The sequence below is a fragment of the Phyllobates terribilis genome, unplaced genomic scaffold (assembly GCF_046119375.1).
Source record: "Phyllobates terribilis strain yellow unplaced genomic scaffold, ASM4611937v1 Scaffold_4__5_contigs__length_816908805, whole genome shotgun sequence".
NCBI lineage: Eukaryota > Metazoa > Chordata > Amphibia > Anura > Dendrobatidae > Phyllobates > Phyllobates terribilis.
This window is the reverse complement of record NW_027362764.1, coordinates 277,971,825-277,994,099: the sequence shown is the minus strand read 5'-3', so window position 1 is coordinate 277,994,099 and position 22,275 is coordinate 277,971,825. Positions and strand designations below refer to the sequence as shown.

Below are 22,275 nucleotides of genomic sequence, written 5' to 3'. Positions count from 1 at the left end.
TAGTGATCTACCATGGTCAGAGCATAGGAGTACCCTGACCTGCTGGGGGAGAGCTTGACATGGTCCAGGGCCATGATCTCCAGGGGCCGAGTCGTCTTGATGGGCTGCAGGGGTGCCTTCTAGCTGCTGAAGTCTTTCCTTCTTAAGCCGCAGGGTCCACAGTCCCGGCACCAACTTTCAATGGAGCTGCGCATTCCTACCCAGTAGAATCGACACTTCAGCAGGGTCTCTAGTTTTTTCCAGCCAAAGTGCCCCGCCTGATCGTGGTAAGCTTCCAATACCATTTGGATGTCTGTCTTGGGGACCACTATTTGCCATACCATCTCATGGGTTTTTGGATTGACGTACCTCCGGCACAGCTTCTCACGGTAGATAAACAGCCGGCTTCTCTCGTTCCACAGCTGCTTTGCTTGCAGAGACGCTTCTTTTTCCAGGGAGGCACCTTCTTGGGTTATCAGCTGTTTGATGCGGCTGACAACCGGGTCGCTGTCCTGGGTCTCTTTCCAGCTGTGGTGAGGCAGGGGGTTTAACGTCTTTCCACGCTGCTTCCTGGAAGCTCGTTGCTCGTGGATCATCCCACTCCGGTGAAAGGCAGGTAGCTCTATCTCTTCCAGGTCATCCACTTCTTCTTCTGTGTCTGACTGGTGAGGCATCCTAGACAGGGCATCGGTGTTGGCGTTCTTGCGGCCCGCCCGGTATTTAATTGTAAATTGGTAGTTTGACAGCCGAGCCATCCATCGTTGTTCCAGAGCCCCCAACTTAGCTGTTTCAAGATGGGTCAAGGGGTTGTTATCAGTAATGGCAGTGAACTTGCTGGAAGCCAGATAGTGCTTGAATCTTTCAGTGATGGCCCAGACTAAGGCCAGGAACTCCAACTTGAAACTGCTATAGTTCTCTGGGTTCCTCTCAGTCGGGCGGAGCTTCCTGCTTGCGTATGCGATGACTTTCTCTTGCCCATTCTGCTTCTGACTTAAGACAGCGCCCAGGCCTTCGTTGCTGGCATCCGTATACAGCAGGAACGGTTGGCTGTAGTCAGGGTAGGCTAGGATCTCATCACCTGTCAGGATCTCCTTCATCTCCTGAAACGACTCTGCTTGCTCCTTACCCCAGTGGAATGGAGGGTTTTTGTCTTTGGGGGACTGCCCTACCAGGAGGTCTTGCAGAGGAGCTGCTTTCTTTGTGCAGTCCTTTACGAACGTCCGGTAGTATCCTTCTAGTCCCAAGAACTGACGCACCTCCTTGAGGTTCTTCGGCTCCGGCCACTTCTGGATGGCTGTGACTTTCTCCAGGTCTGGTGCTACGCCTTCTGGACTGACAATGTGTCCCAGGTACTGTACCTTCTTCTTGAGCAGGTGGCGCTTTGAGGGCTTCAACTTCATCCCGTACCGGGACAGTGACTCAAATACCTCTGCCAGGTGTTTCAAGTGGTCCTCGTACGTTCTGGAGTACACAATTACATCATCCAGGTAAAGTAACACAGTCTCGAAGTTGCGGTGTCCCAGGCAGCACTCCATCAATCTCTGGAACGTTCCGGGGGCATTGCAGAGTCCAAACGCATGCTGTTGAACTCGCAGAGTCCCATCGGGGTGGTGAAGGCCGTCTTCTCCAGATCCTCCTCAGCCACAGCTACTTGCCAGTACCCACTAGTGAGGTCAAGGGTGGAAAAGTAATTTGCAGACTTCAAGGCAACTAGGGACTCCTCTATGCGTGTTAAAGGGTATGCATCCTTATGTGTAATACGATTTACTTGACGGTAATCTACACAGATTCTCATGCTCCCGTCCTTTTTCCTAACCAGCACTAGGGGAGCCGCCCAGGGACTACAACTATCCCTTATCACTCCCGCCTTCCTCATGTCATGCAACATTTCTTTTGCCTTCTGGTAGTGAGCTGGGGGTATAGGCCTATAACGTTCTTTGATTGGGGAATGATCGGCTGTGGGGATATGATGTTGAACCCCCTTAACCCTCCCAAAGTCAAGTGGATGTTTACTGAACACTTGCGAGTATTCCTGAACCACCCGGTGTACACCCTGTTTTTGATGGGCAGGAGTGGTGTCTGTCCCAACATGGAGCTGTTGACACCAATCCTCCACCTGGGTTGCAGGGTCATTATCCTCTACTTCATCTGGTGAGGTTAAGGACTCCGCCTCATGGATGCAGTTATTATTAACAGCATGTAATTTGGCAACAGTGGCATAACGTGGCAGTCTGACCTCATCTTCCCCTAAGTTGAGAAGACGGACGGGCACCCTCCCATTACGTACATCTACCACTCCCCTGGCGGTTAAGAGCGTGGGTCTATGCTCGGAGCAAAGGGGTTCTACTACCGCCTGGTAGCTCTGTCCTCTAAGACCTATGGCAGCTCTACACCAGATGAGCATTGGGGGGATGACAATGGGTATGGGGTCTGTTACCCTCACGTTACCGATTTCACCGTCTGTTAGCCTTACTTGCTGTTGATACATCAGGACTCGGATCTCCTTCTGTAGCGCCCTCCTCTCTCCTGGTTTGGCAGTGTCAGCAATCTGTTGGAGTAAGAACACAACCTCTCCTAAACAGTTACCAACAATGTTAGTGCCAAGTACCATATACGGATTAGTGTCATCAGGATTGGTCTCTAGTACAATTAGTCCCTGGTCCTTCAGCTCCACTCTCCCCACCTTTACAGTCACATTCTTAACCCCGAGTAGGTTAAGGGGGAGTCCATTTGAGGCATATACAGTCAAATTTGGAGCTGGCGGACGTAGGTCGTCCATGGACCAGAACCTCTTGTAGAGAATGTCAGGCATGATGGTTACCTGAGATCCTGTATCCAGCAGGGCGTTCGTCAGGATCCCGTCCAGTACAATGGACAGGAAAGGTCTTCCTCCGACGAACCTGTTGTACCAGTCTGATGGGCCTGGTGAGTCTACTCCTGGGTGTCGGCCCTCGGACCCAGGGTTTTCTCGTTTAAAGGACACTTCTGGGCGAGGTGTCCGGGCTTGCGGCAGTGGTACCAGTTCGGGTCCCTTGGTGGACAACGCTGGTCACTGGTCCTTGGCGAGGGCGGTGTTGGCCTCCTCCTCCTGCACATCCAGGGGACATCCTCAGGGCTATCGGCTAGCAGGATCTTCCCTCCTTCCTCGGGCTCCGTCCGCAGCTGCAGAGCACTCAGCACGGTGGTCAGAGTTTTGCTCAACTGACGCACCTCAGAGCGCAGACTGTCCAGTTCTTTAGGGGACGTTGCTGGGACTTTAACTTCAGCAGCCACTGGGGATAAGGTGGGTGTAGCAGGCACTGGAGTAGCCCCACCCTGGTAACGTTGGATGGCATTTGTTTCCAGGGGCTGCAGTCCTTTTATAGCCATGTCCTTAAGATTGTCAAAAGTGGCATCCGGATGATCCAGGGACCACCAACGCACAGTCCTGCTCTCCTCTGGAGACTTCTGTCCCCGGACAAACTGTTCCTTCAGCATTTTGTTCTCATTCTCAACGCTGGTTGGACTAACCTGGTTCAGAGCCCGCAGGGCCCCTTGGAGACGCCAGGCGTAGTCCCGAACATTGTCCTCTGGTTGTTGGGAGCAGCTGTAGAACCTCATCCGGAGGTCCGCCTCAGTAAGGTCCTCAAATACAGTCTGTAGTTTTTGGAATATTGCGGACACTGACTCCTGGTCTGCAGCTGACCATGTTTCCACTTCCCGTTCCGCAGCACCAGTCAGTTGGCCTAATACAACAGCAGCTCTTTGTTTGCCGGTCATTGAGTACATGTCTAAGATACCACATATCTTCCGTTTGAATCCAGACAGGGTATCTGGTTTGCCGTTATACTGGGGGAGCCACTTTGCTCCAGGAATGTACAGTAGAGTCAAAGGAATGACGGGTGTTACAGGCGCTGCTGGTGGGGCGGCGGCTTCGGCCTGCTCATCATTGGGCGCGGGTTGAACTTCAGGGATGTTGACCGGCAGGTCGGTGTTCTGCTGCTCGTCGGACATCTTAGCGCCCCCCTAGTTAACCGTGGCCTACCTTCTGTTTTTTCTTCCGGTAGGCTGCAGCTCCGCAGGTGACGGTTATCTTCAGGACCTTGCGTCGCTTGCGTCCTACGTCAGAGCGTTCAGCGAAGCTCCGTACAGGACCTGGCGCTTCCTGATTTGACGTCGAGGCGTGGGGCGTGTCCGGGACTTCGCGCTCTTTTGCAGGTACGCCCCTTATTTTCCCGCGGTTACGCCCTTCTTCTCGCTCAGCGGCCCAACAATGGCGGCAACCTTCACCACAACTTTACGTACACAGTTCAGAATAATGGCGCACAGTACCCGGTGGCAACTGGCAAAACACGGCGTCGTTGCAGCGGGCACGCAATCCTGTTCGTGACCCCAGGAGAGATGACTAGCCCAGGGGGAGATGGGGATGACTCGGTACCCGGGCCTTTAGCCTGGCCTTTAGGGATGTCGCGGTGGTCGGCTCCCGGGCCCTTACCCTGGGCCTCTCCTTTAAAAAGGGGTTGGTGATTTGTTAAGTTTATAAAAGAGTTCGTGACGCCACCTGTGGCTTCTGGTGATGATCACCAGCGCTGCGCAGTCCACTGAGGCTGGTGATAAGGCAGCTGGATGTTATAGCTCCCCACAGGAGGAGCTAGGCCTCAGGGCAGTGTATGAACTCTCTCTACTTGCCTTCGGCCTACTCGGGCCCTCAATAGGCTACTCACACTAACGTCAGCTTGCCGCGCTTCACCGATCTTATGGCGCCGGCACACCTAAAGCTCACCTCTCTGAGCTACAACTGAGTCTAGAACATGCTCCACCGCAGACTGACCTCTCTCAGGCTTCTACTGCAGGAACACTCTCAACAGGCTTGCTCTCTGTCAATTCCAGTCTAGACTAACTGAGCTCGACTCTGCATTCAGGTTTGTACTTGCTGAACTCTCCAGAGGAACTGAGCTGCCTGGCTCCACCTTCCCTATTTATCTATCCCTAACGGGCTCCCTCTGGTAGTCTGAGGTGGAAGGTAGAGATGTGTGAATGGTTATGGGGGCCTCTTTTGGAGGAATCCTTCAATACACCCTTCTAGGATCTGTGATACCAAGCACAGCTGGGCTTCACACAATCATCGGCAATGTGTAAAATGGTGCTGGGCATTTTTTCTGCAGAAGTAAATAGCATATTGTTCAGGTTTGCCTGACAAGCGAATTATATGAAATGTATTTATGAAAAATCAGTTCACATTGGATTGGTTCATTCATCTGTAACAGATAAGTTCATTGTCAGTAGGAAAAACTGAGTTGGAGGTGGAACAATCATTCCCATTGTCATTACCTATGATTGTCAAGAATTGTCTTACCTTACCACAAGCACACAATTATAGCACTCGAAATGTGCATATTTTACTAATTGTATTTATATCTTTTTCTCCAGTTCAGCTGCTTATTGGTGGTTTTTATTATTTGCCTATATTTTAGACCAATTTTTTTATGTAAAGTACTACTATTCAAATTTCAGCATACATGTCCTGCACTGAGCTTCTCTTTTAGGGAGAAGCAAATTTCCTAGAGAGGAATTAAATTTTACTTGAATTTTATAAAAATCCACATTCTGGAGAAAACAGATTTTTTTTTGTAATTCGCTCCACGCGAATTCAGCAAAATTATGGCCAACTGTGGCCACCATTTTGCTCAATAGTAGAGGGCTGGCAAAAGGTTAAAAAGAAAAAAACGTACCTCACCACTCACCTCTCCACTTCCCTGCTCCATGTTCGGCTCTCTACACGTCTGTTATACCAAATCTCTGGCCTGGTGTTCATTTTGGGCAGGGACTTATGGCCATGAGCAAGTACCAAATGTCACTGTGCATGCACAATGTCCTTCAGGGCTTGCTCTCGACCAGAAATCCTGGCCTACAGTGAACACTGGACTGGAGTTGCAACGCAATGGAGGCACTGAATACCAGACAGTGGTCAGGAAGCAGCAAGGGTGGGCCAGAGAGGTGGGCAGTGAGTATGAGTTTTTAATCATTTTACCTCTTATGTTTTTCTTGCTCTGGGGTCTTGAGAGACCCTAGAACACAATAGTGAACATTAAGTTTATGGATTCTAGCTTCACTGCAAATCGAAATTCTTTATAAAATTTGCGCGATTTTGTGAATTTGAATTTTGTTAGATTCGCTCATCCTTATTCTATTGTATCACTATTGGACAAAGACAACTCTATTGCATATCGTGAATAGGTGGTTTACTCACTGTTAAATAATTGCACAGAATTGAAGAGCATCTCCTAGAGTATTGCTCATTTGATATCATGTAGCCAAATGTTTGTTATGCATCTTAAAGAGTTACATTTTCTAAACTGCCTGCTATTGGTTATCTAACACATAATTCATTTGGGATTAAGACATCTGGTTTTGGACCATTTTGATTCGTCTCTTTAATAATTGTGCCTTTAATAATGTAAGAATGCTATAAGTTATAAAGGGATATGTTTTAGAACCATGTGAAAACTTAATATTCAGTTACTCTCGCTCTGAGATACTTTGTAGAATACAAAGGAATACATCACTCCAATGCCAGTATAAGATGGGAAAATTCAGAGAAGCCAACAAATTTGAATCCCAAATGATCTGATCATCACTATTTTTTACCATCAGTGTGTCATCCATTTTTCTTGTATGTAAAATAAAGAAATGTCCACTCTCACATAATAAATATGTACATGTGTGCAAGAGAAAAGCAAATCTACCAGGTGTCCAGCTTTTGGAGCAGATCTTTTTATAGTGTCCGGTTCATCGAAGCACAACCACAACTACCGTTTCCTCTTTTCTTCCTTTGAAATCATCAGTATGTCATATATGACAGCTCTAATGAGTGAAAATAAAAAGTTAATGACCCGTGATACCTCAACAGACTACAACGGAAGGAGTACAGAGGTGTCTAGCAGAGAGCCTTCATCTACTGTGTTGACTTGCAAGACTATAATAAGCAGCATTCATATTTTGCTAATCTATACACTTGGTTCTATGGTATATGGAAAAATACACATGTGGCATATACTTTGCATGTTTTAGCATCAGCAGAATCTTAAAAATGAGCATGGCTCATAAATTACCATTCACACACATGAAACATCTGGCCAATACATTTTTAAGTAAAACACTGATGGTGCGACATTCTAGTTAATGTACAAGGCAGTATTATGGATTTGTACAAGCTTTGATTTGTACACAACTGAAATTTGGTGCCTATAAAACTCTATATTGGCGCTACTGTAAATACATGTCTCCAATTTCCAAAGGAAGCATACATAGTTTTTATCTGTGGGAATATCTCCACAATATGGTGTCATAGAGAGGCTGCAATTGGCATCACAAAAAGTGTCTACAGCTCTCTAATATAGATTGTAGGGATCTCTGTGTGTACTGGAAACAGCTCTGAACATACACGTCTGTCACGTATATGATCCTTAAGGTTCAACACACACATCTGTGTCTCCGAGGCTGAATGTAAGCCATGATCTATGGACTTGCCACGGATCTCCTGACCCAAACTCAACACCTTCATCAGCATATTAAGAGACTGTTGATTTCTGGTCAAGAGACCCATGGCTAGTACATAAATTGTATTACATATTCGGATTGTGAAACGCAGCTGTGTGATACCATTTAACTAGTCAAAAAGGCAACATTTTTCTTTTTACCCTTTTTGAATCTGTCTCTTAAACACAGAGTGGAATACAAGTGCAGTAATGTTAATGTGAATTGAGCAGTAGAAACATTGAAATTAATTCTAAGGTTAAGTTCAGATGATGAATTTTTGGTGAGTTTTTGATGCTGCGTATTTTTGTTGTCTAAAAAACCTCAGCATATTATAGTTTCGTCAAAGTGAAAAAGAGTTAAAGAAATCTCATGACCCTGTGCTTTTTTATGTAGTGTAAACTGAACTGTGGTGCTTTTTGAATCCGCAACATTTAAATTGTTCTTTCGGTAAATATGCATATTATTCGTGGATTTTCCCCATAGACTTGAATGAGATTGTGAAAATCCGAAGGTAAAAAAACACATTTGCAATTTTGCCAGAGAAATGCACTAAAAACGCATGAAATCCGCAAATGATATTATCAATAAACTTTTATCAAAGATGAGTAACAGAAAAAAATAAAAAAAAGTTTTATCTAAAACATATTACAAAAAAGCAGCAGAAAAAATGCAATAAAAACCAATGTAAAAAAACCCTCAAGAAATGTAGCTAATTTGTGCAGAAATGCTGCAGAAAATCTGCAGTATCAAAAACACCCCAAATACTCATCCTGAGAACTTAGCCTAAAGATTTTTTGAGGTAGTACTTTTTTTTTTACAGACTGATTTTTTCCATCTTTGTTTCATGAGTCTCATTTTCTTATGGCTTTAGAAAAGCTTTTTGATATAGTTGCATTCATTTATTTGTGTTGTAATTTCATATATTTTATTGCCTCATTTTAGGCCAAAGAAAAGTGTTTGACCTGCCTTCTGGCAGTTGCCTCTTTCGAAGTGATGTCTACGACAATCATTCCAGTTTTATGCACGACAGCTGCACAACATGCACCTGCAGGGTAAGTAGCGCACCTGCAGCCAAGTATGAACTTTCGCTTTGGATGCCTCGCATTGTATGTGTCATTTGTCCAGATGCAACTTAAGCCAAAAATATTGGAGACTGAACTCAGTGGAACTGAAGGATTCAGTGACGTGTTGTTTTTATCATCAGTGTGAAAATATGTATTTAAAAAAGAGACTTTTTTAACATAATACAGTTTTATTTAAACAATTATTGCTCTGTTCAATTTCTGAAGACCGATTTTCACGAGTGTGCTGGATAATATTTTGAGTAATGTTTGGTCAATGTGTCAGTTTTTACTAGAGATGAGCAGATCGTTCTCTGGTAGATCGAGTTTGAGTTGAGATTTCTGAAATTCACGATTCCATACAAAATTTTAACATTTCGCAATTTGATTCATGATTCCCCAAAAATTCCCAAATTAACCAAATAATAAAAAAAGCATAAACAAAAGAAAACTAATATTTCACCGTTCACCTCTCTGGCCACCCTCCTATTCGCTTCTCGCTGGCCAATCCTATTCTTTTTGCCGTCGCGTGCCACATCTCAGGCCTCTTCAATATAGTTCAAGACTTCCAGCCATGATCAGGCTTTAGGGGTCACTGCGCATTGTAAGGTCATGACGTTCGCTGCGACTTTATGATGCACAGAAGTCCTGACCTGTAGTAACGGCGCAAAATGTCAAAAAGACGAAGACCAGATAACTGGCAACAAGCAGTGAGAAGATAGGCTGCCAGAGTAGTGAACAAAATGGTGAGTATTATTATTATTTTTTTTTTTTTTGCATCTTACATTTGTTATGCTTTGAGGTTTTGAGGAACCCATTAGAAAAATTGGGAATATTTAATTAAATTTCAATTAAATTCATTGGGAAAATTCAGAGAAGCCAACAAATTTGAATCCCAAATGATCTGATCATCACTATTTTTTCAGTGTGTCATCCATTTTTCTTGTATGTAAAAAAAAGAAATGTCTACTCTTATATCTCATTAAATGTTTTTTTAAAGGACCCATTCACTTGAAACATGGATGTGAGAATGGAATTTTTTAAAGGAAATCTGTCAATACGATCAACACTCCTAAACCATGTACATGCACATGTAGGTCATAGAAAGTTGAATAAATTGATATGTTGATATCTGTGATCTGATGCCTTATTCCGGAGAAGTCCACGTTTTTTTAATATATAAATGAGCTGTAAGTATCTATGGGCTAGACACAGATCTGCGTGAGAATCTGCATCCTGAACTTATTTTAAATGAAAGGGGGCATTGCCACTGTGAGACATGTATTGACTGACATTCTGCACTCCTGAGGTACATACTATATCTCACATTGGTAATGCCTTTTATTTAAAATAAGCTCTGGAGGAAGATTAAACTTTCTATGACCTAGATGCCCATATAGATAGGGTTGATCCAGCTGACAATTTCCCTTTAATTGACTTTTGTATGCCTATCCATATCTATTCAAGAATCCAAAACATCTGATAACTCAGCCCTAACCAGGTGCCTATGCATTTTTTTATTGTCTGTGCAAAAATGTCATGAATTCATAATATTTTCATAGCACTTTTTACAAGTGTTATTTTCTGTTATATTTTACGTGCTGTAGGGAAGTCTATTACAAAAATGATACCCAGTGTATGCTGCTGTTAAAAAAACCACACATAATTAACCCTAAAAACACCGCTAAAGTGGCACAAAAAACACTGAATGTAGTTTATTTCATATTGCATTATAGACTTCAAAGTTACATCTGACCGCAGCCATGGCCAAGAAAAAATGTCATAAAAGACACCAAGGGAAAAAGAGTCTATAGGAATCTAACTTTTATTAGTATTTGTTATGACCATAATTACTATTATTATGCAGGTGAAACTAAACTGAATGTGTGAAGCATGGCGAATCATTTTCTGTATCATCAACTTCTAAATAATAGTCCCAATCTGTAACTTTTGTAAAGGTGCGTTTTTATAGATGCTGAGCTCCATATACCGTAGTAGTCACTCAATATCTCACTCACTGAGGGATAGAATAGAGCAGTACAGGAAATGATCTTCTGGGAACTGCCTTCAGCTGGGGCTTTCAACAGCATGTGCTCCCAGTCAAGTATCAAACTACAGGAATAAAATCATTTCATCCCCAGCAGGCTTGTGTCATTGTTTAACCCAAATTATGACTTATGAATACGGTCTTTTTTCCAGTTTGTTTCAAGCAGAAGTAACAGATTATCTTATTAAAGTCTGTGGAGTATTCTCATTGCTAATTAGCCGGTGTAATTTATACAGGATATGAGTATGAAGTTTTACTCTTATGGGAACAAGAATGCTGTCCACTTGTATGATGCTGACTATGTAAAAAAAAACTTAGTAGCCTTTAACAGGGACAGTGTCATATATTAGGGGATAATATAAAGTGATCAGAATGCTACAGGCTTAAATATACTTTTTATATGGATACTAGAACAGATTCACTATTCTTGGCTAATTTTTAGACATTGTAAACTTAGACTGTATAGTCGGAAAATGCTCCAAATGAATCAAAATCGATCATTTTGTTTGATAAATTTAGTGAATTTTTAAACACTTTTGTCTAAGTTTATACCACCTATTGGTTGACTTCATAATGTTGGCTCATGGTGTGGCATTTCAAGCCATGAATCTTTCTGACAAGTCATACAACTTTTTTCCATCTAGAACTTTTTCCATTTACCAAACCCTGTTGTGGAACAAAGTATTTTTTTTTCCAAAGTATTTTTTTACAAATATTTTTGGGCTGTAGCTTAGCTTTTTATTTTGTAACATTTAAAATGTTTTCCAAGTCGTATACAGATGCCTATAGAAAAAAATGCCAGAAAAAAACATACTCAAAGCGCGCTGCATTAAAAAAATCAAAAGTCAAAAATTGAAAAATAAATAATGTAGGGGAAATTTATCAAGACTGACTCTAATATGACAGTCTGGAACCTATAACCTGCTGGAGTAAGGTGTGCTAAATTAATTAGGAAGCACATGCCTCTTATTAAATTTGGAACATTTTTGGTCTGTCATTGCTTCAGAAAATGAAATCTACACCAGCCACAAGTTAGTATAGATTTCACTTACAAGTTATGCATGTTGTGTGGTGCATATTATAGTTAATTGAAACCCTGATCTTTTTAAGCTCCACCCACACTTGAAAAATTATCACGACAGGGGAAAGAGGTAGCCCCATTTTGAGCAATTAGTACTTGTATCAAATTTTGCAGTCTCTTAATACCAGTTTTAAAGAAGATAAAGGAAAATATAGATTTGCTATAGAATATATAATAGCATCAATATGCTGTTTGTTATCTTATTCCTTAAGTATTGTAAGAAATCAAACAAAGAAGGCCTGTACTTAGACTGTGCATTGTATTGTATTATCTTTTTTAATAGAATATTACTGAGCTGTGGCACCAGACACAACCCATGGACAAGAGTCCATGGGTTGAATTGTAGCCTACAAGAATGTAGCTTTGAAGTTGAATAATACTGTTGATATTTCTCTGATGCTTTTGACGGCTATGTGTCCATACATTTTTGGGAGACATCCCTCTTTCCCGAAAGAATTAACCATTTTCTTTCAGACTTTTCATTCCGAATCTCATTATCATTATCATGACATCAGATAGTTAGTCGACCCTGTCGAAATCAATGGGTTTGACCCACTTTAAAAAAGATGAGTGTGGCATTATACATAGGGAGTGCAGCTGTTGCAATTGCACATATCCAGTGTCACCTTTACTACAAAAGAAAACAGAAGTGTTAAGAATGATGAATGGACGTGTGTGTGGATTAGTTTGTATTGGAGACTACCATGGTAAGGCCCTTATACAAAGTAGGCTCAAGTCGGCCGAATCCAAAAATATTAGTCGCATTGGCCAACAGTGTTATCTGTGTAGGTAGGCAGCCAACCCAACTCTTCCCTCATAGGTGATGTTAGGGAAAAGAAAAAACTGGCCTGCTGTATTTAAGGAACTGGCATTTTGCCATTGAGATATGCCATTGCTGCTCTCTCTTAGAGAGATCTGAGCATTCCTGTATGTGAAAGTTGGAAGCGATAGCTGTCAACCAAACTAATGTGTATGGAGTTATTTTTACCTTTGCTTTGAAAGGATTCTTTACTTGAAACTTGCTATTTTTTTTTAAATTTAGGATTCCACTGTAGTCTGTAAAAAGAAGTGTTCTGCAGGAACTTGTAACAATGAAGAGGAGCACTGCTGTGAAGAGTGTGTCTCCTATGTGCCTGCTGAAGAAGTCAAAGTCTGCAAGTCAGGAAGCAAAATATTCAGGGTAAAGGTTTCATATTTTTATTAATTTTCTCTGTACAAATAAATAATTTAATTATACTTAAAGGGGTTTTCCCACAAACAAAAGTTAATTTTAAAAATTTCTGAATCTGAGCGTGTACGGAACATACCACAGCTCCTGGGCAGCGGTGGAAGCAAAAGACAATACAGACATTACAGCAGGGGATCACAGAGGATTCATTTTGTGAGGTAAAATATTGTTTAAAAACAGGCAGTGAAAAGTTTTACCTCACAAAATGAATCCTCTGTTATCCCCAGCTGTAATATCTGCACACTGTTTTGCTTCCTCCCCTGCCCAAGAGATGTGGTATGTTCCATACAAGGTCACACACTGACAATTTTTAACATGAACTTTAGTTTGTGGGAAAACCCCTTTAAGTCTGCATGACTTAAAATGAATGGAGACGTGCCCGTTAAAAATCACTAAAATTTCCTAAATATCATCCAAACGCATCTGTCTAGATTTCCTCCTAATACAGATAGTATAAATAGACCCACAGGACAGGACCTGGTCCATTGGCAATTTTAGCACTCTGGCCACTGGACGGGAGTTCTGAGAACTGCCTCATACATCCCGGCACCTGTAGCTTTTTTTTATTAGCTGACTTGGTGCGACATCAAATGTCATAGTTCCAACATATCAAAAGAAGAGTCACGGATTCCAGAAGATAAGAGGCAGTTTTTAGAGTCATAGATTACTGACATGACTGATGGACCAGGTCCTGCAACTCTACCTCTTAAAAGGAGCCTGTCACGTGAGTAAATGCTATTAACCTACAGATGTAGGGTTAATCTGCAGGTTAATAGCGTTCTGAATCTGCCCAGTGCCCGCGCTTAGAGCCTTGGTGCTATGAGGAAATGAGCATGCTGGCGCAGGTTCAGTCATCGATCTTTGTATAGAGAGAGTGGTCGCTGTTACCTTGTCCCCGGCATTGACTGACAGCAGGAATAGCATTAGGGACGACTGTCAGTCAGTGCCGGGAGCGTGGTCACTCAAACCCGAATGTTACCAGGAGGAATAAAGTTAATTTCCTCCCAGCAGCGGGGCTCTCAGTGCTGGCACCGGGCAGATTCAGAACACTATTAACATGCAGATTAATCCTGTATATGCAGGTTAATAGTTTTTTTTAAACTGACAGGTTCCTATTATTCTTTGAGTTGACCTAATGTTTTAATTCCATTGCGTATGTTTAGTTTACCATTTACCATCTTACATCCGATATAAATAATGTTTTTGCCGACCTTTGAAAGCTATTGCCCCAAACTATCATTGACACCATAAAAAAAAGTATGCCAATCAAATGTATGCCAAAAGTATAATCTTACTGTTAATATGGAACACAATATTGAGAAGAGATTTGTTTACTGCATATACAGTAGATTAATGCACACCAATTTGTGTTATGGAAGCAATAATAATTAAAACTATTGTAATAAAACATAGTAAGAGTATAATTTGGAAAGTAAAATGTATATAATATTATTCGCAGCCATGTTAAATCATGAGTAGAATGTAATTGTTCTTTCGTGATCATAGGCCATAGCTTCTATAAAATACAAAGGAGTTAAACTAAAGTTACTCATATCCTGAATAAATTACACCAGAAAAATTAGCAATGAGAATCCACCACATATTCTTCTAGGATAATCTGCTTTAAAAAAAAACTGCAAAAAGCCTTTATTCATAACTCATAATTTAGATTAAACAATAATTCAAGCCCTCTGGGGATGAAATGATTTGTTTGCCTGTAGTTTGATACATGACTGGGATCACTTGCTGATGAAAGCCCCAGCTGATGGCTACACTTTTTGGCTTTTTATGCAGGATGGAGAGATGTGGTCCTCTTTCAACTGCACCATCTGTTCTTGTGTGAAAGGCAAGACAGAGTGTCGCAAGAAGCAATGCATTCCAGTCAACAGCTGCCCCCAAGTAAGCATTTTAGTGTCATTTTATTAGAATATTCCGTTAAATCTCTAATTGCTGTAAATGTAATTTTTTACTGTGCTCTTACTTTACTGTGCCCCGCTTATTACTTTTGAATCTACAAGGTCTTTTGACAATGCAGGCTTTATACCCCATGTTAGACTGGCCTACCAGAGTCACAGAATCCTTGGAAGGGCTTTAAAACAGTAACTCCAGGAGCTCAAAACAGTAACTCCATGAGCTCAAAACAGTAACTCCAGGAACTCAAAACAGTAACTCCAGGAGCTCAAAACAGTAACTCAAAACAGTAACTCCAGGAGCTCAAAACAGTAACTCCAGGTGCTCAAAACAGTAACTCCAGGAACTCAAAACAGTAACTCCAGGAGCTAAAAACAGTAACTCCAGGAGCTCAAAACAGCAACTCCAGGAACTCAAAACAGTAACTCCAGGAGCTCAAAACAGTAACTCCAGGAGCTCAAAACAGTAACTCCAGGAGCTAAAAACAGTAACTCCAGGAGCTCAAAACAGCAACTCCAGGAACTCAAAACAGTAACCCCAGGAGCTAAAAACAGTAACTCCAGGAACTCAAAACAGTAACTCCAGGAGCTCAAAATAGTAACTCCTGGAGCTAAAAACAGTAACTCCGGGAGCTCAAAACAGTAACTCCAGGAGCTCAAAACAGTAACTCCAGGAACTCAAAACAGTAACTCCAGGAACTCAAAACAGGAATTCCAGGAGCTCAAAACAGTAACTCCAGGATCTAAAAACAGTAACTCCAGGAACTCAAAACAGGAGTTCCAGGAGCTCAAAACAGTAACTCCAGGAGTTCAAAACAGGAACTCCAGAAGCTCAAAACAGGAACTCAAAACAGGAACTCCAGGAACTTCAAAATCTAGCCCCATTTAAAGCTGGTTTACCAGTTTTCATAAACTTTGAAGTGCACTAGTTTGCAGGGTTACTTTATATTTAGTGTCCCCGGTTTGACAGTGATAATGGGGTAAGTGATTGTCCAGGTCTGAAAGTATTTAACAGCCTCTGATCTGTGTCTTCATTCAGACCAGATTGATTTATAATTAAAAATCAGTGACTTGATTTTATTTGAGAAAAATTCATGTCAAAATGTAGGAAATTTGCTGGAACAATTTGCGATTTGACTTGCACAAATCACCAAAAATGTCCACCATTAATTTAAACCAAAAAATTCATCAGCCAGAGAAGTTTCACATAACCTAGGGCATGACTGGGTTGTCTATCCTGTATTGCATAGCAGGTATCACATCATATAGTATAGTACAACTAATTACAACCATTTTGGGGTGAATCTGTTTAGTGAGAGGTTGTCGGAGAATGCACAGCTTAGCCATAGAAATACAGTGAAGCTAATTCCAGCTAAGAGTAGCAATGCAACATTCAAAAACACGTGGTGGTCAGCGGTGTGAACAACCTCTTCTTACCTTAGCACCACTGGTATTTTTAGTAGTAGATCAGACAAGGTAGATAGCAGTGTGAGCAGTCTATTCTTACCTTAGCACCCCAGGTATCTCTAGTATTAGATCAGACAGACAGCGTGGACAATGGTGTGGGCAGCATCTTATTACCTCAGCATTTCTGATATATAGTGCGTGACATGAACACATTTTATCATATGCCCATTGTTCATACATTACATTCTTGTTATGCAAAATTAAATGGGTATTCCTATCTCCAAGATCCTATCCCAATATTTTGGATTTGCTATGTCTCTTTCCTCATGTGCAGGCATTGCAGGACCTTAGTTATCCATGGTTACAACCACTACCAATTGGCTAACTAACTGTCACTTTGTTAGTGGTCGTAACCATGGATACCTAAGGTCATGCAATGCCTGCACAGGAGGAAAAAGGCATAGCAAATCAGAAAAAACTATACTACATTTCTAATTGGAGGTATTTGCTAATATTATTATTATTACATCTACTACATATTGGGATAGGATCTTGGAGATGGGAATACCACTTTAAGTTAATATTGGGTGCACCTTCTCACGGTCGGATGGTTTTTATGCTTTTTCGATCAAAACAGTGTTAACTAAGTAATATTTATTTATTTACTTACTAAAAGGTATATGCCCTCTTTTTTTCTTTGGTTTTGTTTGCAGAATTAAGTTATGCAAACAAGCAACCATTACCCCTGTGCACACATTTTTGCCTGTTTTACCATACTTTTGCACTTTCATTAAAAAATGTCTTTGTCTGGATAATTTTCATTAATATACAGATGTTATATCTAAAGTTATGGGGAATATACACATAAAAGTAAAATAGGGTCTTTTTTTATCAGTGCTATAGCTATGCTACTGTATACATTAAATAATACACTTATATGTATGGCATTATTATACACTAGAGAAATAGGTGATGAACATACATAAAAAAATTCTACTTTTCGACAATTTTACATTACAAAATTAGATATGAGTTTGAAAGATAAGTTATAACAAAGCCCTATATGTCCTGCAAAAAAAAAACAAGTGAAATTAGGGAAAAACTAAAAAATAATAATAAAAAAATCACATTTAGAAAGCAGCATTTGAAAAAAATTTAATTTTGCTGTGGGCATAAAGAAACAAAACATACCTGCTCTTTAAAGTGATAAAAGGCCAGTAAATTGTTGCCAGTGAAAATTCTTATGGGATTGAATTTATTTATGACATGACTAGTGTTGAGCATTCCGATACTGAAATATCGGGTATCGGCCGATATTCGCGGTATCGGAATTCCGATACTTAATTCCGATACTTTTACAATATCGGATACCGGAATCGGAAGTTACCATAATGCCTGCGCTCTGCAGTGTCTCTGAAGGATGACAAGTTGGATGGCAGCGCGATCCAGCCTGTCATCAGAATGCCATCCCAGCGGGGGAGAATTCTCCTGATTGTTTAAAAGCCGGCGGGCGGTATAAAGCCGCCGGCTTTTAAACAATCACACAGCCCCATACTGCTTCCCCGCAGCCTCCCACCCCGATCCTCCGCTCCCCTCGCCACCTCCCATCCCGATCGTAAGTTAGGACCGGGCGGGGAGCGCAGCTCCAAGGAGCGGGGAGTGAAGGACCCGGGCGGGGAAGCCGGCAGTGAAAAGACTTCACCGCCGGCTTTCCCGTTCTGTGCTGCGCTTTCCCGCCGGTTATTTCAAATGAACAGCTGAGGTATCAGCTGATGCCGATCAGCTGTTCATTTGAAGTCGCCGCGTTGCCCTCAGAGGGTTCATGTGAGTTCATGCTTGACTGCATGAACTCACATGAAATTTCCCACGGCCGCACAGGTCAGCCTCACCTCCCAGACCATCAGCCCGTCATGATTAGTGTGTGTGCGGGGTGTGTGTGCGGGGTGTGTGCGCGATGTTTGTGCGGGTGTGCGCGGTGTCTGTGCGATGTGTGCGGGTGTGTGCGGTGTCTGTGGGGGTGTGTGCGTGCAGGCAGACATAGGCCGATGTGACACTACTACTCCCATCGGCCTATGTCTGTCCCCCGTCCACTCCTGCCAGCAGGATCAGCTCGATGGGAGCAGTAGTTCCCATCAGACTGATCCTGCTATTTAAACTGCCCTACTGTGTCCCCAATAAATGTTAGATACATGTCATTGGTGGCCAGTGGTTACCTAAAATAAATTAGTTTATACATTACCTGTCCCCGCCGATCGCCACCTAAAATAAAGTAAAAAATAAAAAACTACACCTATACTCACCTAGACACCTAATTCCCCGAAGCCATCGATCTCCTGTAATAAAATATAAAATAATAAACCACAACCTTATCCTTACCCCTCCGTAGCAGTCCACGAGTGTCCCACGAAGATCTCCAGTTCAGAGCAGCCACATAAACTGTGACCGCTCTGAACCGCTGCCGCCGCTAGAATGACGGGGCCGTAAGGGTTCACCGGAGTTCAGGCAGCGCTGCTCCGGTTAGCTCCTTTACGGCCCTGCTGTATCGTGAGAAATTCCCACGGTACAGCAGTGCCGTAAAGGAGGTCTCCGGAGCTGCGCTGCCTGAATTCACTCCGGTGACCTCAGTCAGTGGCTCCCGCTGCCGGGAGCGGACGTGTTCCCGGCAGCGTGAGCTTACAGCAGCCATGCACAGCTGTCACCATGTCCAGATGTGACAGCTGTGCATGGGAGATCAGCGCAGGAACGTGGACAGGTAACTATTATTTTTAGTAAACTAAGAATTAAATAAAATTGTGTGTTTTATTTCAAATAAATTATTTTTTTCTGGGTGTAGTGTGTTTTTTCTTTTTAACACTTTGTAGGTTAGTAATGGGGGTGTCTTATAGACGCCCATCATTACTAACCTGGGCTTCATGGCAGCTGGCGCTGACATGAACCCCACCACTATTACCCCCTGCCACCGCACCAGGGCAGCGTGGAAGAGCGAGGCTAAGTGCCAGAGTTGGCGCATCCTATGGATGCGCCATTTCTGGGGCGGCTGACGACTGGTGTTTCTAGCCTGGGAGGGGGCCAATATTCATGGCACCCTTCCTGGGCTATTAATATCAGCCCTCAGCTGTCTGCCTAGCCTTTGCTAGCTATTAAAATAGGGGGGACCCCACGTCATTTTTTTTGGGGGGTCCCCCATTTTAATAGCTAGTAAAGGCTAGGTATTCAGCTGGGGGCTGATATTAGTAGCCTGGGAAGCTCCGTGGGTTTTACCCCCTTCCCAGGCTTCAAACATCTGCCCCAGCCGTCTGCTTAACCTCCGCTAGAGACTAAAATTATGGGGGATCCCACGCCATTTTTTTTAAAAATAAATCCATTATTTTAACACTAAATGACATTTGAGGAGTTAATAAAGATGCAGTCCCTAAATTATTATTTATTTTTTAATTAATTTTTCCCAAAACTTTTGACGTGGGCTTCGCCATATTTTTGTATGCCAGCCAGGTACAGCATCCAGCTTCTATGAACGCGCCATTTTCCGGGGCGGCTGCGGACTGCAATTTTCAGCGGGGCGCAGAAAGCTTGGGCCTCCCTGCGCTGCAGATTCCATCCCCCAGCTGCCTAGTTGTACCTGGCTGGACACAAAAATAGGGAGAAGCTCCACGTTTTTTTTTTTTTAATTATTTCATGAAATTCATGGAATAATTAAGAAAAAAAGGGCTTCCCTATATTGTTGTGTCCAACCAGGTACAAATAGGCAGCTGGTGGTTGGGGGCAGCCCGTTCCTGCCTGCTGTACCTGGCTGGACCCAAATATAGTGCAAAGCCCCACGTCAATTTTTTTTTAATTATTTCAGGAAATTCATGAAATAATTAAAAAAAAATTATGTGGGGCTTCGCCCTATATTTGTGTCCAGTCAGGTACAGCAGGCAGGAACGGGCTGCCCCCAACCACCAGCTGCCTATTTGTACCTAGCCGGACACAACAATATAGGGAAGCCCTTTTTTTCTTAATTATTCCATGAATTTCATGAAATAATTAAAAAAAAAAATACGTGGGGCTTCGCCCTATTTTTGTGTCCAGCCAGGTACAGCAGGCAGGAACGGGCCAATATTCATGGCACCCTTCCTGGGCTATTAATATCAGCCCCCAGCTGTCTGCCTAGCCTGTGCTAGCTATTAAATTAGGGGGGACCCCATGTTATTTTTTTGGGGGGGTTCCCCCATTTTAATAGCTAGTAAAGGATAGGTATTCAGCTGGAGGCTGATATTAGTAGCCTGGGAAGCTCCGTGGGTATTACCCCCTTCCCAGGCTTCAAACATTTGCCCCAGCTGTCTGCTTAACCTCCGCTAGAGCCTAAAATTAAGGGGAACCCCACGCCAATTTTTTTTTAAATAAATCCTTTATTTTAACACTAAATGACAAGTACAGTAATCAACACTGTCACTGTACTTCATATATATGTGACTGACATGTTTCTATCTATCTAATCTATGTGTGATTCTCTATTCTTTCTGTTATAAATTGTTGGGTACAGATGCTGAATTGCCGGCCGGCTTTCTTAAAGAGACGGTGCATGAAAACACTATTATTTTTTTAAATAAATCCTTTACACTAAATGACAAGTACAGTAAGCAACACTATCACTGTACTTCTTATATATGTGGCTGACATGTTTCTATCTATCTAATCTATGTGTGAAGCTCTATTCTTTCTGTTATAAATTGTCGGGTACCGCTGCTGAATTGCCGGCCGGCTTTTTTAAAGAGACGGTGCACGAAAACACTAATATTTTTTTTAATAAATCCTTTACACTAAATGACAAGTACAGTAAGCAACTCTGTCACTGTACTTCATATATATGTGACTGACATGTTTCTATCTATCTAATCTATGTGTGAAGCTCTATTCTTTCTGTTGTAAATTGTCGGGTACCGGTGTATGCCGCTGATGAATTGCCGGCTTTTCATGTCATTCTACATTATTCTTAGTTGTTTTACTTCATGTAGAATTAACCTATAAGGAAAGAAAGGGTTTATTTTCATTCCGATATTTGTGTCCCATTGACTTGCATTGGTTTCCGGTATCGGAATCGGCGATATCCGATACGATATTTCCTGATATCGGAAGGTATCGCTCAACACTAGACATGACGTCTATTTGATGATAACATGATAGCTTAAAGTGTATTCAACATTCCTATGTTCTACATATGTATTGTGATAGAAGATGCTAAAAATCATTTTCTATGGTGGGCCTATTATTGAAAAAGAAGTTGACAATTACACTCCATTTCAACTTGTACATCTTTATAAATTCCACCTCCAGATATTTTTGCTGAAATTGAAGTCTTTGTTTTAGTCTTCAGTTTAATTTCTTCATAATGATGAGAAACAAAAGAATGGTAAGAAATAGAGAAGAGCAAGTAGATGCAAGTAGAATTCTACTCCAATTTTACAAAAATCTGGATTTGTCAAACTGCAAATATTGTTGTATTTCACTTCCCCTTGCTGGCATTTTTCTGAACCATAAAGGATCATCAAAAGGTTAAAAAAAATCCTTATACTCAACTCACTCACACCTCTCCGGCCCCTCCGCTAGTCACCACCAACAATCTGGTCTTCGCAGGATATTCTGATCTCACGCTGAGCCAAGATTTCTAGCTTTCATGAGGCCCAGAAGGGATCTGCACATTGCGCTGAAGGCCAGGATGCACATCGTGATGTCATGATGCCATGGCCTTATACGCACTTGCGCAGAACCCATTTCAGCTTGAGCAGTAGGGGATCAGAAGATGCGCAAGGACCTAATGGATGGCAGTGAGTAGCGTAGCAGTTGGAGGAGTTAGAGAGGTGAGCATAAGGTGAGTAAAAGGATTTTTAAAATTTTTTTACACATTACATTTATTATACTCTGGGGTCTCTATAGACCCCAGAGCATAATTAATGACATTAAATCATTTCTCTACATTGAATCATTTCTCTGCAAATTGAATTTCCCAGGATAAAAAGCGCATGAATGGTCAAATTCATATTTTGCCTGATCTCATCTCTAGT

General features: G+C 42.1%; 1 protein-coding gene across 3 annotated transcripts in view; it reads left to right on the top strand.

Moving 5' to 3' along the window:
• The window catches only part of BMPER (BMP binding endothelial regulator), a 383,271-nt gene that overhangs the window by 217,905 nt on the left and 143,091 nt on the right, over positions 1-22,275 (top strand). For all 3 annotated transcript variants that reach the window (XM_073678264.1, XM_073678266.1, XM_073678265.1), the window contains 3 exons: positions 8,440-8,549; positions 12,729-12,866; positions 14,709-14,813. In XM_073678264.1, the coding sequence (XP_073534365.1) occupies positions 8,440-8,549; positions 12,729-12,866; positions 14,709-14,813 (353 nt within the window). The remainder of the gene's footprint in view (positions 1-8,439; positions 8,550-12,728; positions 12,867-14,708; positions 14,814-22,275) is intronic.